Genomic DNA, 18972 nt, shown 5'->3' with positions numbered 1-18972 from the left:
GATTGAATGCCCCCCATACTTGTTTAGAATTAGCATCTGAAGGAGAGAAGTACTTCATGCTTAAGTTTTCTCAGGTACCACATGCTGTGTCTCACTGTGAAACCTGGCCTTGCACTGGGATTGGTGGATTGTCAGTCACTGCTCACATCCTGTGCTAATCCTTTAGATGTGAAGTATCCAGAATGTTTATTTCAATATTTATTGGCTCTCATTTAAATTTTCATTGTATGTACTGGCATTTGCCCTTTCTGCCCTAGATTAACTTTTTGGATTCAGACCCTGGCCATAGTTACTTTAATATATGACATTTCAGGACTGCCCCAGGCATAAAGTGGTTTCTTCTAGTGTGCCCTACAGTGGACTTTATTCTCTAGTTCTTAGTCCACATTGCAAGGATGGAATGTGCAGATAGAGTATGTGGTTTGTAGGTTCTTTTGCCCAGTTGAAGTGGTTACAGGCAAAAAAGGTTGACCATTTTCTAGTTTTCCTTATGTTTTCTTTTCAGACTAGAGGGCCAGAATATTTTCTATGGACAGCATACTGCTCAAACAGCATTTAAAGACCTAAAAGAATTATGTGCTTTCATTTTTGAATGAGTGAATGAATTGAATTAGAGTGTGTCTCCTACTTGGGCTTTGAAATCTAAATTGAGAAATGATGATCTCCAAATTCCAAGTCTGGCAAAATCCAAAGAAAAGCAAATAGCAAAAATCGAAAAACAAAAAACAAAAACTTGTCTGTATAAGAACTATTTGAAATCATCTCTTTGGGGAAGAATGGAAGTTGAAGGTTGGAACTGGGAGACTATCCTATCCTAGTGCATAGCCTCTTGCTTAGATGGCTAGGTGCTGAGATAAGAGGCCATTATTGTCACCATCCTGTGGGGGAGGGGAGGGAATAGCATTTTTGTGAGTCAAAGGAGGAAGTCCACAAAACGACGGTGGGTGGTTTCACTGTCTTGGAAGAATCTACTCAGCAGTTTTTTTTTCTTTCTTTGGTCCTTCGGTTGGCTTCTATAAAACTCCACTAGTTAAGGTTCTGCTGTTTGGGGATCATGGTTATTTGTAATGAACTCCGGTGGAAACAGAATCACCTGGCCTTTATTTTTACAGGATTATGTTTCCCCCAGTTTTATCAAGATATAATTGACATAAAACCTTGCATAAGTTTAAGGTGTACAATGTGATGATTTGATATGCATGTATATTTCTTACAGGATTCCGAGAATGTTCTCTGTGATGGTTTATTTTGAGAAGTTAATACGTGCCATGTTACAAAATTCAAAAGGTTCAAAAAAGACCATACTGTAAAAACTAAGTCTGCCTCCCTTCCTCTGCCTTCCAGAGGTTCCCTTTTCCAAAGAAACCACTGTTTGGTTTCTTATTTATTCCTCTAAAGAATAGTTTCGGTAATAAAATGTTACCTTACATTTCCTTACTCCACTTCAACTCATTGGCCTTCCTTGGACCTTGATCCTGGGTAGAGTTGTAACTAATGTAACTTGGCTAATTTTTTGACTTTTGATAACCCACACCTAGAACTGGATCCTGAAAAGAGAATTTCCATACACTACAAAGCATGATGTAGTGAGTGAGGACTATGTGAAGCTCTAGTGTAGCTCCAAGATGCTCTTTTCTTTCCCTGTGGCAGTTGTGGAGAAAGGAAAGGCCATTTGTTCCTTTTCCACCTGTTGATATGAATTGGCTGGTGGGAAATAGTATTAATACATGCAGCTGGCCATTTCTATTTAGAACTTGTAAACAGGAGTGAGGATCAGGGCTTTTTGTTGGGGGTTTATGTTACCATTAGAGCCTTGGGGAGAATCTTCATGATTAAGATGTGGGAATAAGATGATTGATATAGGGCGCGAGCTATGGTAAGCCAAGTTAATGTAATTGCTGTTTTTGCTCCATTTTCTAGATAAGGAGAGAGTAAACAGATATATAGGCCCTCTATTAATCAGTTGAATATTTGTTGATTAACTTGCATAAGTCTGCATTTAGGGACGTGTGAAAGTAGTCATGGCTCCTGAGTTAGTGAACTTATGGTTTAGTTAGGTAGTAAGACTAACTATGATGCATAAAACAATAGTGTGTCAGGCAATACTAAAGTATAAGTGTCATAGTTTAGAGGAGAGGGAGAGCAGTAAATTAAGCTGGTGTCAGGAATGACTTCCTGTATGAAGTGGGACTAGAAGCATGGAGAGGATATGGACAGGGAAAAACAGGATGACATACCTTGGAGGTGCTTATCTCTTGTTCTTTACCATGAACTTAAATTCACTTTTCAGTTGAAAATGTAATAGATACACATGATAAATTCAGATTGTGCAATGAAAAATGTGACCCACCTATTCCAGTTATTTAGTCTTATTCTCCAAAGTCATTCACTATTACTGGTATCTATTCATAAATATAACTAAATATTCATGTGCATAGCCGTTCTTAAAACTATATAAATAGAGGCAAGCTATGATACTATTCTGTACCTTGATTTGAATGCTTCATATCTTTACATACTGGCACATATATATCACATTCTTTTCATAGCTCTATAGTATCCCACTGTTCAGGCATACTATAATTTATTGAGCCAACTGTCTATTGATGGGCATTTTTTTATTATTTATTTTTATTAAGGTATCATTGATATACACTCTTACGAAGGTTTCACAAGAAAAATGATTTGGTTATTACATTCACCCTTATTATCGAGTTCCCCCCATACCCCATTGCAGTCACTGTTCATCAGTATAGTAAGAGGCCACAGAGTCCCTATTTGTCTTCTCCGAGCTACACTGTCTTCCCCGTGACACCCCCCATACCATGTGCACCAATCATGATACCTGACAATCCCCTTCTCCCTCCCTTCCCACCCTCCTTCCCCCACCCCTTCCCTTTGGTAACCTCTAGGGCATTTATTATTATTACAAATAATAAATGCAGTGAAAACCCTTGTGCATACCTACTTACAACTTCAAGTCAATTTGTAGGATAAATTCTGAGTAGCAGGGAACTTCTAAACGCTAATGTGACAAGGCTGGATGTGGTAAGAATTGGTATTCACCTGGTAGTGTCTTGAAATGGTTATAGGAGCATGGTCCAGAAGAGCTGTTCCTTCACTAGGATCTGTCCAAGTGGTTCTGACAGGAGGCCACCAAAGGCTGAGCATTACTTACCATCTCTCCTTCTCTCATTCTTCCTCCCTTGTAGACAAACCTACCTATCTTCAAGCTGAAGGAGTCCTGTGTACGGCGGCGCTATAGTGACTTTGAGTGGCTAAAAAATGAGCTGGAGCGAGATAGTAAGGTATGGTTCCCTGTGTGGCACCCTTGGAGGAGGAGATCTGCATAGGCTGAGGGAGGCATATGATCACAGTTTATAAAATCTTGAAGGCAGTGGAGAGAGTGAACACACACTGTCTAACCAAATGCCCGTATACTGGATCTGGGTGATACCCTTTGAAACTTGAAAGTGGTAAGTTCAGGACATGTTCTTTATAAAAAGTATTACTTGACTTAGTAGCAAGTAAAGTCATACAACTTCTGTAAGTATTAAAAATGGAAATATAGTGTTGGAAAGGCCTAGCTAAATTCTTAGATAGTAGTGCATTGTTAAAGAGAAGAATATTTGGAGTTGATTTCCTTTCTTTTGAGGTGGTAAACCTGTCCTAGCACAGAAGCAGAGTTGGATTAATTTTTGACTTGAGCCTGACTGTCCTTACAGTCTCAGTTCTTGCAAGTTGCTGCTGTAGGATAGGATGGACCCTATGCCTGATGGGAAAGGAGGTATACAGTGTTTTACTCTCTTGTTCCCTCTCTGTCATCTCCCACGTGGCTGATATTTTGCATTTGTTGGCAGATTGTAGTACCACCACTGCCTGGGAAAGCCTTGAAGCGGCAGCTCCCTTTTCGAGGAGATGAAGGGATCTTTGAGGAGTCCTTCATTGAAGAAAGGAGGCAGGGCCTTGAACAGTTTATTAACAAGTAAGCCAAGTCCCAGGGGGCTCGTCTAGCTACTTCTGCCATCACGGTCTTTCTTTATGTTTTGTAATGGATAATACGATGTGGTGCCGGTGGTGTGGTGAGGTGCGGGGATAGTAAAACCCCATTCCTTTGAGCAGAATTCTGGTCCTATAGGTCAGGGCCTGAGAAAGCACTGCATATTAGAGGTGGATTTCCCCCTACCTTCCCCCTCTGTCCCTTTCCCCTGTACAATTAGGGTTGAAGTGCTACCCTGCTGCTATCCTCTACTTGCTTGAACCTTAGGGCTGACCTTGTACTTCCTCCCCTGTCTATACCCCCATGCCTCTGCAAATTATCTCTGGTCCCAAATAGTACTGATAATCATCTTGGTCTCTTTATAGAATTGCTGGGCACCCACTAGCTCAGAATGAACGCTGCCTACACATGTTCCTGCAAGAGGAGGCAATTGACAGGAACTACGTCCCCGGGAAGGTGCGCCAGTAGGAGAGCCTCTCACCGCTTGCCCTCTACTTTTCCTGCTGAAACGACATTGGTTTTTACACTAAGCCTGTCTCTCTCTCTGATCTGAAGTTGGCTTCCCATCCCCTGGCCTGATAAGACTGTCTGGCATTGTGTTCCTTGGTACATGACTACATGATGGGCACTCTGCTAGGATCCTCTTCTCTGAGGAGAGGTGGGAAACCACAGGCAGATGCCCTTTGCTTGAGGTTGGGGTGTGTGTGTGGGGATTGGACTAGAAGGCCATTTCTTGGTCATTTACCCATACCAGAAGGCTAACCTTCTTTGGGGGGGGTGTCAGGGAGTCTTGTGCTGGTGGGGTACTTGGATACATACTGATGCTGCAAGTCCAGGGGATTTTTCTTACTTTTAGGTTTAACCAGGAACACAGAGCAGGGAAAAACCCTGCCTTTCCTACCTGCATGAACTTTTTCCTTTTTGGGAGGGTGGTAGAGACCCAAAAGCTCTCCTTGTTTTCTCTAGGCCTGCTCCCGGTTTTCTCAGCAGTTTGTTTTATTACTCCCTCTCTCCTGGTTGCTTTTTATGGCAGTAATCCTCCTAGAGTCTAAGCAGTCTGTTTTGTGGAGCAAGGTGTTTGGGTTTTCTGGGCCCATTGTCATGGCTGCTTGAGTCAGAAGAAAGCCATAGGGCAGGAGGGGAGCTCCTGTTGCCCAGTCCCTCTCCTCTGTGGCTCCCCACTCTGGCTGCCTGTTCTTGTTCACCAGCAGGTGAGTCATGATGGGCCAACAGTTCTCCCTCCCCAAGCCCTTGCTACTTTATGGGTTAGCTTTGCAGGTTTGGTGGCTTGAGGGGTGGGGGCAACTCACCACTGCCAGGTAACTCCCTGAAGGGTGGGAGTGGATCATTTTCTGGGTACCTGCCCACTCCTTTCCTTCCATTGTCCCTTCCCCCCATCCCATTTAGTGCTGCCACAGGGTAGAAGCACAAAAACAAACCACACCATCTCTGACTTCCCCTAAGCACTTTGAGCTGCTGAATGGGGCTCAGGGGAAAGAGTTGTCAGTCCCCTCCCCAGCTTGGTAACAGGGTCACTGAGCTGCCTGCACTTGTTTCCCATGAGAATTCTCAGCAGAAGTTGAGCAAGGGATAGCAGCTAGGTATGGATTTCCCAAATCTTCAAGTCTGGAGTAGCTTCTTGAGGCTGGCAGCTTTCCTGGGCTTCTGTCTGGAAGGTAGTGGTTTGTTTGCTGGGGTCTGGTACCTATCCCAAGTGGTGGAATGAGAGCAAGTCAACTCTGGTGTCAGGATGAAAGTGGGGGCTCTTTGTGTAGACTCCCTGTCATGGAAGGGTTGGAGTGCTTTATATGGGGTCTTGGGGAAAAAAGGTTACTGACTGACAAGACTCTGATGGAGAGAACAGGACTGAATTTTGACATGGGATTGGAGTCCATATAAATGTTGAAGTTCCCCAAGACATATCAGCTCTCTAGCTGCTGAACCTGTGCCAGGGGCTGAGTAGCCCCTAGAGAGAGGCTCTGCTCCCTTTCCCACCTCCCCAAAGTTGGTGGTGTTGCTGCCTTTTTTATTTGTATCCTCTATTACTTTTTTTTTTTTTTAAAGATTTCCTTCTTTCATTGTGCACAAGTGCTGAGTGCCTGAGGCCCCATTTCTGCTATGTATATATCCTGACTCGGGGCTTTTATTCAGCAAACTGTTCATTCTTCTGTCAGATAATGTCATATTGAACTCTGTTCATATTAAACCACTGTGAAGCAAGCCTTAAGTTGTAAATTTAGTATTTTTTAGTGTCTAGGATATTCTGGGTATTGTGCAGAAATCATACAACATGGTCAGTATCCTGAGGTGATAAGTAAGTTTTGCATTTAAATTAAAAAAATGTAGCTAGGTACCTATAGTGATATTTACTTACTACCCTTTTTGTAACTTGCGATTGACTTTGTCACAGAGGTAATGCATCTGCTTGCAGGAAGTAGCCATGGCTCAGTATCTATGGTTTGGGTCAGATTTAGCAGATTTAGTTTTGAAGCTGTGGGTTTGTGCTAATTTGGGCAGAATATATTTATAGAGGGTGTGTGTGTGTGTAGGTATGTATATGCATATGCTGTATGTGTACATAAACGTGGTTGTGATCCTCCCACACACCCTCACACTACCTACAAACATTCTTTCATAGGCTTTTTACCTCAATCGAGACTTTATTTCCTTTCAAATAGATTTGATGCAGGCAGAAAGGTGAATGAACTCTTAAGAACTTTGGATGGGTGGATATTTTCATCTGACAAGTGTACTCTGAAATGGCTTCCTGTACAAAGTGGTTTTTGGGAAAGGTTTAGAATGAGAGGAGGTAGGAATTTTGTCATTTGGGATGTCAAAGCTAGTTTTAATCATGTAGTTGAGCATGGAAAGAAGGTATAGAAAGTGATGTGGTCAAAAGATTATGAATCAAGGTGACTTAATATTCATACTTGGGTTTAAGTAGAAGTGTGAGGGCTGAATTGAGGAAGTTAAGAGGTTTTGGTAGTTCAGGAATTAGATAACTAAAGAAAGATAGCTGAGTGGACAGGGAAGAATAGATGATTTTGTGAGATAAGAGAAAGGAATACTAAGGAGAGATGCAACCCTCATAGGCAACAGTGTTAGAGAATAACTAGCCAAAACAGCTATAAAATAAAATATGAACAAAAATTTGGACTGATGACATTCATTTAACAAGTACTAATAGCCTTCTGTGTGCCCAGCCTTATGCTAAAATCTGGGCTGGAGATGGGGTGGGATGGTCTTGGTAAAATAAAATACGACTCTTCAGAAAACTTAAACTTCTTATACTTTAGTTTAGGAAACGTCTATACCCGACAAGAAAATTCTAAAGACAAAGTAAGAGGTCCAGGCACATCTGGTTAGTTGTCTAGTCTTTATTTTTAGTATCAGGTCAGGTAAATACCCTCTCTTTGGAGTTATATGGGCCATTTTAGCACACTAAAGAGTCCTGAAAGAAACCCAAATCCAAGCCCTCTTACCCATCAACACTGAGGAGAAGCATACTTTTATAAGGAACTCAATTTTTGCATGCATTTAGGTATTTATTACTGATTAGTCCCCTTTATCCATAGCATAGAAGTGGTTCAACCTTACGCTGGAACCTGGGGGACAGAGACTAACAACAAATTTTGAATGTACGCACAGAAGAAGTCTAAATCCTCACATTATGAAGGTGCTTTATCTACCCTTTGACACATTCTTTGAGATGAGGAGTTGAGCTAGTAGAGTGTGGAAAGGTGGGCAGCATTCAGGCCTCTCTGGAGTTTTTGTTTCATGAGGTATCCTTGGTGAGACACTTCTGTGTTCACATATATGCTCTAATGATTTAAGTAAAATTACTTTCTGCTGTGGAAATGCAGACAAGCTGCTCACTGAAATGGGTACTTCATATCTTTGAGGACTGTTGAGTCACCCTGGTCTTCTCTTCTTAGACACAATAGCAATTCTAATTTCTCCTTTCTTGGCTCATTTTTAACCCTTTTATCTTTATTATTCTGAAGCCTGTCCAAGGTGCTCACATGTCCCTAAGTCATAGAGTTGAAAACTGGACACCAGTTTAATTATAGTCTGAAGGTTAGGTGGGTTGTTAGTCCATTTATACATTGCAGTATTCAAGTTTACTTTAAAAATATAAACACTTTGTGACTGACTTAGCTTGTGGTTCTTTGCTACTCCTTTCCCAACCACCTAACCACCCTTCTTGCCTCTTATCTTTTTTTCCCTTGTACAAAAAAATAATTGTTGCCTATTTTATTTTTTCTCTCCTCCCCGCCTGCCTATCTATCATCTGTCTATGCTTTTGAGAACAGAAAACTCATTCCTTACAAAACAGACAAACTGGGGTAATAATTAACATTACACAGAAAAAAGGATTCATAGCAAGGTTCCTTTAAATAGGTGCTTCCAATGGTGGTTTTAAATGTTTGTATATAGAGCATCAACTAGTTGATCTAGAGAAACTGAAGGTCAAGGAATAAAAGGCACTGCCAATTGAAGATCAACCAGAAACTGGATAGAACAGTACTTCTTAAGTGAACAGTAAAATAGATTTACAGAAATTTATGCATTACTTTTCAAGAACGTGTTTGCCAGTGTTTTTTTGTCCAAATACAGTAAATTTTTGATCATCTGTTCTAATGGAGGGGTATATATTTTTTTGTCATGCATTTTTGTTCTGAAATTAAAATATAGGGGTGTCTAATATTCAGAAGAATTAAGACTGTTTCCCAATATGTCATCAGAATGAAGACCCAGGGAGATCTGAGAAGTAGAAAGCATACTAGGTCTGGAATAGAAACTAGGTCTTGGTTCTAGAGCTAGCTATTCTGTTAGTTGTTGGCTATAGCACCTGTAGGCAATGTGCTTCACTTTGGGCTTGTTTTCTCAACTATAAAATGAGAGAATTTGACTAAATGTTATCTGAGGTACCTTAAGTCTAATTTTTTATTTCCAAACCTTGCCAAGACATTGAGTAAACCCTGGAGGTGATGATGCCACCAAAAAGGTGCAAGCACGGCTTTTTCTATGATGGAGTTTGCTGTAGTGTATTTCTCTCTCAGAAAGGAACGGCTCTTCACTTACCTGATTAGATTTTGTTTGCCCACATTCTGTTGTATCTGGTCATGAGTACCCCATTGAAACTCGGTGTTGATTTGATTTACAGTTGTTCTAATTTTAATCCTGGGTCTTTTAGCTGATATTTTTAAGTGAAATAGTCACTTAATACCAATAGAGAATTATTATTCTTACTTAAAATATGTAAATTATAACTTTGTTGATTGTTCTGATTACAAAAGTACTTGTTAAAATGTTTTATTGTGGAAATTCAAAGGTAATCCTAGTTGAAAAAATTCAAGCAAAATATAAATGTGTGAAAAGATTTTTCCTTATTCCCTTTCCCTACTCCCATTCTCCAAGAATAACTTAATTTGGTATGTATCTTCCCAGACCTTTTCCTGTGCACAAATATATGTGTATGAATACATCTATACACGTGTGCAAATGTATAAATATACACATGCACATACACATATATGAATACCCACACACTTTATATAGTCTGAAAAAACAAAATGGAATATTAAATGTGCTATTTTACAACTTTTTTCCTTAGTAATGTATGTGGACTTTCTCTCACATTAGTACTGGAAATTTGCCTTATTAAAAAAAATAACATTATAACATTTCATAGTATGGTTGTATGACAGTTTAGTGATTCACTTATTGATGGAAATTTATTCCCAGTTATTCACTATTACAAGTGATGCTACATATAACCTTGCTCATTAAGTATTTCTATAGGATTTTGAGAGAAGGAATTGCTGTGTCAAAGGATGTGTGCATTTTACATTTTAATAGATATTACTAAATTACCTTATTAAAGAGCGCAGTTTAGACTCTCACAGCAAATGAGAATTTGTTTCCTCCCCCAAAGCGGAGAGATTTTTGTTTACACACAAAACGTTTCTAATGCCCCAAGTGGCAGAATATTAAACAATTGATAATCATCCAAACTATTTGGTGAAAATGGTATTTAAGTTTTAGTTTACATTTTCTGGTACATTTAGTTGTAATGATGCCACTATCGGAAAATTCTCTGCACGTTTCGTTTTAGTCCTTCTAAAAATAGTGTTAATTGCTGGTTGAGCATCCCTGCCACTCCTCAGTGTAGATAAACCAAATCTTAAATGCCGTGGATATTCCTCGGCTTCTTCCTACCTGACTTTGGGGAAAAATGAAGCAATTAGCTGGTGGCAAAGTATTATCCGACGTGTTCCCGACCATTGTTTTTCTCAAGTTGGCACTATGTGAGGGCAAGCCTAGAGCAGCACTGACATCTCAACTACAGACCCATGTGACATCAGATCCAACCTCCTTTGGGAACTCGGGTAAATGTTACTTTGCCTCTTTGGTCACCAACCCTCCAGCTTGGACCTCTTTTTGGTGATTTCTCCCAGATCCAAACCCTAAGATTCAAGGAAGGGACGAGTCAAGGATGGGGACTTAGGTCGGGATGGTGACTGAAGTAGGAGGCTGAATCGACAGGCCTCGGCGTTTCTGGTTGGCTATCCGCACGTCAGTCAGAAATAAGCAAGCTTTCAATTGGTGTAACGCAATGGGGGGGTACACATACTCTCTTCTAACTGGTCTCTTCGTCGGGAGATGGGTGGGTGGGTCATGGGGGCACCTGCTGATTGGCTGGAATGCAAGGCCAATGGGAACGCTGTAGCGTTGCTTTCGAAAGCGAAGCCTGCTCCACAGCCCCTAAAGAGCGGGTTGTCTCATTTGGAAACTGCGCGCTCCCAGGCCTAGGTACTCTAGACACTGAGTTCCCCCGGTCACGCTTCCGAAGTTTCAGAGTGTCTCCAGGTGTGCGACGGCGGCTCTGACTGAAGTCTCTTGTTTGGTGCTTAGAGAGACCTTGCCTTAGCCTACAGGTGCTGTTCCACCACGGCCAGTGCAGAACTCTTCCTCCGATGTGGCCGCTGAGGTTGTGGGGATCGGGGACCGGGAATGGAGCAAGAGCTTGCGGGCATCAGGGCGAGGTTTATGATGGCGGAAGCGGGAGAAGCCGAGCTCTGCAGCCTGAGTCCGAACAGGAGGTGCCTGACCCAGAAAGTACCGCAGTCCACGTGGCCACCACCATTTCAGCCAGCCAGCCCTCATCCCCTCCGTCGCCCGATTTCATCCCTCCTGGCTCCTTCCTAGACGCCTCAGCTCCAGAACCACTGCAGCAAATACATTGGCCCTCTCAGCGTGGACTCAGAGCGAGTCCCCTTTGTTACTCAATGTCAGTGGGTTTGACGGCGTTGGTATATTTTTTGTCTTAATTATTTTTTATTACACTAGTACATTCTCCTTGTTAAAAAAGACGACAACAACAACAACAAAACCCCTCAAAACATTTATGCATAGATAGGGCTAAAACTAAAATACACTTTGCGATTACCCACAATCCTACTAGTCGTCTTCCCCTTCCCAAAGGTAGCTTCTGTTAACAGTTTGCTCTGTATCCTGGTGGCCTTTCAGGTCTCTTTATTTCCCCTCGAAAATACATTCTGTTTTGTTTTTATTTATACAAAAAGTATACTATAGACTGTACACATCCTGCAAGTTTTTCATTCAATATTTTGGAAACATTTTTATTTGGCTACATCTAGATTTATTTCATTTTTAGATTTTTTTCTTTTTTCTTTTAAATTGAAGTATAGTTGATATACAATATTAGTTTCAGGTGTGCAACATAGTGATTCTACTAAATTTACTTCATCTTTAAAGAAATATGGCATAATGTGCCATAATATGGCTATAAAATGATTTACTTAACCATTCCTTATTGATAACACTACTAGATTTTTCCAGCTTCTTGCTTATACCAGCAGTACTGTTATGAACATTCAATATATGACTCCTCGCCAGAGTTTCTCTAGGGCAGTGGATCTCAAACTTTTTCATCTCACGACCACTTCACACTCCAGGCAGAGAATTTGTTTTTGTGGGGTTATATATGTCACTATTCAGTATGTTAGGAATTAAAAGTGATTTTTAAAATATTTATTCATTAAAAATAGCAGCAATAACGGTGAAATAAGTCAGGCAGAGAAAGACAAATACCAAATGATTTCCCTCATTTGTGGAGTATAACAACCAAGCAAAACTGAAGGAACAAAATAGCAGCAGACTTACAGACTCCAAGAAGGGACTAGCAGTTACCAAAGGGGAGGTCAGGTGGGGAGGGAGGGAGAAAGGGATTGTGGGGTATCATTATTAGTGCACATAGTGTGTATGTGAGGTTACAGGGAAGACAGTGTTCCACAGAGAAGACAAGTAGGGACTCTGGCATCTTACTACACTGATGGACAGTGACTGCAATGAGGTATGGGAGGGGACTCGATAATAAGGGTGAATGTAGTAACCACAATGTTTTTCTTGTGAAACCTTTGTAAGAGTGTATATCAATGATAACTTAATAAGAAATAAAAGAAAGAAAAAAAGCAATAAGCTCATCTCATGTTAACATGAATAATATAAATGAAATGTAACTTCTAAAGCAAAAAAATTAGAACATTAAAATTAGATATTAATGTATTTTTATTACATTTTTATAATTACATTTTTAATGTATTACATTTTTTGCAAACCTGTTTAATAGACAATAGGAAACATCTGGATTTTCATATCTGATCTCCAATGCTTCCACATTTGATCTATTATGATATATTTTGGTTGAAGTATATCACGTAGATATGTAATCAGAAAAATGAGCAGTATTTTAATAGCCTTTTCAGAGAATTGTGGATATTCTTTAATATTACATCAATCCTCAACAAGTGGTAGTTTCATAAAGATTACTTTTAATGTGGACTTTGAAACCATATCAGCCATATCAATCAATTTTTCATACTATGTTACATTAAAATCCATTGGTCTACCTTATACTTCAGTAAATCTTTTACCTATGAATGATTTTATAACATCAAGTACTGATATTTTGGGAAATATTGATTCACTGAATTATGCAGATCTCTCAAATATTGACACAGTTCATTATACAGTGTCAAAAAATCACATTCATGAATATTACCATTGCTTTCATCAGAAAAGTCTTGAAGTAGTGGCAAGTTGTCAAGTCTATGGTGGAGGTGCAAGTTTTCCAAATTCTAGTTTTTGCTTGAAATCTCAAATGTTATCATTTAGCACCAGGTATTGCAGTTATGTTCATTGAAGTGACAGGCTCACTTTGTCCATTTTCAAGAAAATGCCTGCCACATACCCATGTCTGAAAAGTCATAGTTTATCTGTCAATCATTATGTTAAGAAAAATGGTGTTCCATGAAAAAAGCACCTAGTTGAGCTCACAACTCAGTCTCACAAATGCTTTTCATTGGGGCAACCACTGTATTTCAGTATGCAACAGAAGTGCTTTATATGTACTTCCTGTTTTGTTGCACAGAATACTAGAAAGCCATGTACTCAGGCAGGAAGACTTAATACTTTTTACTGCTTCATCAAGAACATCCTTAAGTGTGTGGTGCTGAAAAAATATAATGATTACTAGTGCAGTTTGGTGCCACTGCTTTGATTAGCACTAAGGTACCAGCAGTTTTACCGACCTTTGCTTTTTCTCTTCCTCCCACTTTTCTTTTTGCATCATCAGTGCCAGTGTCAACACAGTAAAAACAAACAACATGTTCATAATATTATGAAAATAGTTTTGAATCTCATAGGCCCTCTGAAAGGGTCTTGGGAACTCCCAGGGATTTATAGACCACATTTTGAGGAAGTCTGAATATATGCTCTAGGGCATATACCTAGGAGTGGCATTGTATGTAAACTGCATATTTTTAATATTAGTAATACTCCCAAATGCCCCTCCACTGTGGCTGTACCAATTTATGCTTTCCTCTGCAGGGTGTAAGAGGTCGCATTTCTCCCTCTTCCCAACACTGAATATTATCAAACTTTAAATTTTGCCAGTATTGTAGGTAGAAAATGGAATCTCATTGTCTTATTTTTAGTACTCTGAATAACAGGGAAGTTGAACATCCATGTGTTCATTCATATGTTCGTAAACATTCATATGTTTATTGGCCATTTGTATTTTTTCTGTGATATGCCTGCTCATATCCTTTACCTGTTTTTATATGTATTTTTGCTTTTCTTATCTAGGAAAATTAAAGAAAAAATATTAGTCCTTTGTTATGTGTATTGCAAATATTTTTCTCCCAGTGGCTCTCTTACCTTTTAACTTTGTTTGTTGTGTCTTTTATTAAATGGGAAATTTTAAGGTCAGATTTATCAATATTTTCTTTTTTGGCTTTTGATTTTGTTTTGTTTATTAAGGTCTTTCATATGTCAAGGTCACAAACATTCTTCTGTGTTTTCTTATACTTGTATAGTGGCTTCTGTTTGCTTCATCTTTAATCCAGCTAGGATTTGTTTTTGTGGATGGTGTGAGTGATCTGTTTTCTGTTCTTTGTTTTCAAAGGACTGTCTGTCTTGGAACACAGTAGAGAATAGAGGGACCTTAGGATTGTATCTCCAAGGCTCTTGTCCGTGTTTTCTGACCTCAGTAGTTGGCTCCATTCAATGGGACACACCTAATGAGGGGGGCCATTTACTATAAAGAAGGATCCCAATCAAAGCATAGCATTCCCATAACCAGCTCTCATCTGCCAGTTAGTGAGAACTTCCTACATGACAGTGGCTCTTTTCTGGCCTCCACCCTCATGCTGGGAAGAGTTGTCCTATAGGTGAGCTTAACATCTTCCTAAAAAATTCCTGAACGCATTGACCAAGGGGAAGGGAAGAGGCTTAGTTCTGGTATGTCTTCTGAAGGGCGGAGCGGGAGTCACCTAGCCCATCCACACAAACAGCCCTTAAGGCAAGAGAGCAGAAAAATCACTAAGTGGACTCTCTAAGACTTCCTCTGGAGAAGACATTCCTTGAGCCTTCCTTGTCATGATGGGGACTCCTAAGAGTTTTCTTGGGGCCAACCATCTTTTCCTTAGGTTCCTCCATTTTTTCCTTTTGAAGTGGGTTTATTAGTTTCCTATTGCTGCTTTAACAGATTACCACAAATTTAGTGGCATAAGATAACACAACTTTATTATCTTACAGCTCTGGAGCTCACTAGTAAAGAATGGCAGGATGGAGTTGAGAAAGGGTGTTTTTCCCCCCTTAAAGTTGAGAGGGATTTAAGTCTACTAAACTGATGATCGAAAGAAGCCAGTTGAGAGGATGAAGTTCATGATACAGAAGAGATTGAGTTCTTATGGTTTCAGTTGACCTGATTCTCAAATGTGTGGTTCTAATCATTCTCTCTTCCAAGTTCCAGACCTGTATAATCCAACTCTCTGTTGAACACATCCACTTGGAAATCCTTCTCAAACTTAAAATATCCAATATTAAACAGCCCTCTGTTGTTCCTTGACTTCCCCTTTCATCAACTCCCAACCCCTCCTGTCATTTTTCTTGTGGATTCCTAAAGTAGCTTTCAGAGTGGCCTCTTTTTGTTTCCACCTACTGTCCAATCCATTTTCTGCACAGCAGCTAGAGTGATCTTTCTGAAACTTACAGGTGACTCCTGTAAGCTATAAACATTCCCTATTGTTTTAGGGTACAAGCCAAATCCTGTACTCATCTACATAAATTCTGTGCTTCAAGCCTGGTGAACTATTTCCAGTTCCCAGAGAAAGCTTTGTTCTTTCATATACCTCCATGCTTTCACACATAACAATTCCTTCTGCCTCTGATACCCTCTCCATCTTTTTGTTCCCACTCATATTTTTCTTGGCTAATTTCTACTCATCTTGCAAGATTCATTTCAGGCTTTTCTTTCTACTTCCTCTGGGAAGCCTTTCTTGTGTTTCCCAGGCCAGGATTAGGTATCCCTCTGTATTTCCTAGTGCCTATGCTTTCTTGTATGCCACTGTGTTCCCATAGCACCTGTGCGTTCTTTACCTACTATACTCTATATTTTCTGTAATTAGCCCATTCTTTTTTTTTCAATTTTTTATTTCAAGATAATTTTAGATGTACAGAAGTGTTGCAAAAATAAAAACAAGGTACAGTTCACAAATTTGCGTATCTTTGTTCAGGGGTCATACTATTCATTGTATCATTCCAATTTTATGGTGCAGCACAAAAGTTACATTTTTGAATACTGCTTTTATATCTGGCTATTTTACTAAAGTCTTATATTTAAAATTTGCAGGGTTTTTTTTGGGTCTTTTATGTGGACAGTAATATCACCTGCAAGTTGTTTTTTATCCCTATTCTTATTTTAAAAATTACTTTTTCCTACTTTTTAAAATTAAGGTATTGATACACACTCTTACGAAGGTTTCACATGAAAAAACAATGTGGTTACTACATTTACCCATATAATTGGCCCATTCTTTTAATTTTTTATAAAAAGCATTTTAGTTCCTCAAGTAATACATTAATATGGTTCTGTTATTTCAGTCAAATATTACGTATAGATAGTTCTCCTTTTCAATCCCCTGATGCAGGTCCCTGTCCCAGAGGAAACCAATGTTATCAGGTTGGCATTTATTCTTCCAGATCATATTCTGTGTATTTAAAAATAGAAATATATTTTTCTTTTTGTTTGCGTATAAAATATATTTTGTTATATGTCTGTTTTCATTTTTCCCTATATAAATGATATCATACTCTATATTGTTCTCCAGCTTGCTTTTTTTTTGGTATCATTAATCTACAATTACATGAGGAACATTATGTTTACTAGACTCCCCCCTTCACCAAGTCCCCCCCACATACCCCATTAGTCACTGTCCATCAGCATAGTAAGATTCCAGCTTGCTTTTTTATTCAGCAATATGCCTAAGAGAATGAGGTAGATCAGTAGTTCCAACATAAAACACACTGCATAGTATTCTATAGTATGCATATACCATCTCCCATTACCCTTTTTAAAACTGTGGTAAAATAAACATAACAAAATTTACCATTAAAATTTTTATTTATTTATTTTTATTAAGGTATGGTTGGTATACACTCTTATGAAGGTTTCACATGAAAAAACAATGTGGTTACAACATTTACCCATATTATCAATTCCCCACCCATACCCCAATGTACTCACTGTCCATCAGAGTAGTAAGGTGCCACAGATCCACTATGTCCTTTCTCTGTGTTACACTGTTCTCCCTGTGATCCCCCATACCATGTATACTAAACATAATACCCCTATATCCCCTACTCCCTCCCCACCCACCCTCCCACACACCTCCCCTTTGGTAACCAGTAGTTCATTCTTGGAGTCTCTGAGTCTGCTGCTATTTTGTTCCTTCAATTTTGCTTCGTTGTTATACTCCACAAATGAGGGAAATCATTTGGCATTTGTCTTTCTCCGCCTGGCTTATTTCACTGAGCATAATGTCCTCCAGCTGCATCCATGTTGTTGCAAATGGTAGGATTTGTTTCCTTCTTGTGGCTGAATAGTATTCTATTGTGTACATGTACCACATCTTTATCCATTCATCTACTGATGGACACTTAGGTTGCTTCCATATCTTGGCTGTAGTAAAAAGTGCTGCGATAAACATAGGGGTGCATATGTCTTTTTGAATCTGAGAAGTTGTATTCTTTGGGTAAATTCCAAGGAGTGGGATTCCCTGGTCAAATGGTATTTCTACTTTTAGTTTCTTGAGGAACCTCCATATTGCTTTCCACAATAGTTCAATTAGCTTACATTCCCACCAGCAGTGTAGGAGGGTTCCCCTTTCTCCGCATCCTCGCCAGCATTTGTTGTTCTTACACTTTTTGATGCTGGCCATCCTTACTGGTGTGAGGTGATATCCCATTGTGGTTTTAATTTGCATTTCCCTGATAATTAGTGATGTGGAGCATCTTTTCATGTGTCTGTTGGCCATCTGAATTTTTTCTTTGGAGAATGGTCTTTTCATATCCTCTGCCCATTTGTTAATTGGGTTATTTGCTTTTTGGGTGTTGAGGCGTGTAAGTTCTTTATATATTTTGGATGTTAACCCGTTGTCAGATATGTCATTTACAAATGTATTTTCCCACACTTTAGGATGCCTGTTTGTTCTGTTGATGACATCCTTTGCCATACAGAAACTTTTTAGTTTGATGTAGTCCCTTGAGTTCATTTTTGCTTTTGTTTCCCTTGCTTGAAGAGATGCGTTCAGGAAGAAGTTGCTCATGCTTATATTCAGGAGATGTTTGCCTATGTTGTCTTCTAAGAGTTTTATGGTTTCATGACTTACATTTAGGTCTTTGACCCATTTCTAGTTTACTTTTGTGTATGGGGTTACACAATAATCCAGTTTCATTTTCTTGCATGTAGCTGTCCAGTTCTGCCAGCACCATCTGTTGAAGAGACTGTCATTTCCCCATTGTATGTCCCTGGCTCCCTTATTGAATATTAATTGACCATATATGTTTGGGTTAATATCTGGAGTCTCTAATCTGTTCCACTGGTCTGTGGCTCTGTTCTTGTGCCAGTACCAAATTGTCTTGATTACTCTGGCTTTGTAGTAGAGCTTGAAGTTGGGGAGTGAGATCCCCGCCACTTTATTCTTCTTTCTCAGGATTGCTTTGGCTATTCGGGGTCTTTGGTGTTTCCATATGAATTTTAGAACTATTTGTTCCAATTCGGTGAAGAATGTTGTTGGTAATTTGATAGGGATTGCATCAAATCTGTATATTGCTTTGGGCAGGATGGTCATTTTGATGATATTAATTCTTCCTAGCCAAGAGCATGGGATGAGTTTCCATTTGTTAAGTGTCCTCTTTAACTTCTCTTAAGAGTGTCTTATAGTTTTCAGGGTATAGGTCTTTCACTTATTTGGATAGGTTTATTCCTAGGTATTTTATTCTTTTTGATGCAATTGTGAATAGAATTGTTTTCCTGATTTCTCTATCTATTGGCTCATTGTTAGTGTATAGGAAAGGCACAGATTTCTGTGTGTCAATTTTGT

General features: G+C 39.4%; 1 protein-coding gene and 1 pseudogene across 5 annotated transcripts in view; one reads left to right on the top strand and one right to left on the bottom strand.

The window, feature by feature from the left end:
- The window catches only part of SNX12 (sorting nexin 12), a 180180-nt gene that overhangs the window by 860 nt on the left and 160348 nt on the right, over positions 1-18972 (top strand). For 2 of the 5 annotated variants that reach the window (XM_036898223.2, XM_057496046.1), the window contains exons 2-4: positions 3213-3308; positions 3861-3985; positions 4366-4456. In XM_036898223.2, the coding sequence (XP_036754118.1) occupies positions 3213-3308; positions 3861-3985; positions 4366-4456 (312 nt within the window). Of the gene's footprint in view, positions 1-3212; positions 3309-3860; positions 3986-4365; positions 4457-10934; positions 14202-15124; positions 15419-18972 lie in introns of those variants that run through there. The other 3 variants (XM_036898225.2, XM_057496045.1, XM_036898224.2) reach the window with 3 other exon arrangements.
- Positions 16063-16158, bottom strand: LOC118918959 (U6 spliceosomal RNA; annotated as a pseudogene).

The sequence above is a fragment of the Manis pentadactyla genome, chromosome X (genome assembly GCF_030020395.1).
Source record: "Manis pentadactyla isolate mManPen7 chromosome X, mManPen7.hap1, whole genome shotgun sequence".
NCBI lineage: Eukaryota > Metazoa > Chordata > Mammalia > Pholidota > Manidae > Manis > Manis pentadactyla.
This window is presented reverse-complemented; position numbering and strand designations above follow the sequence as displayed.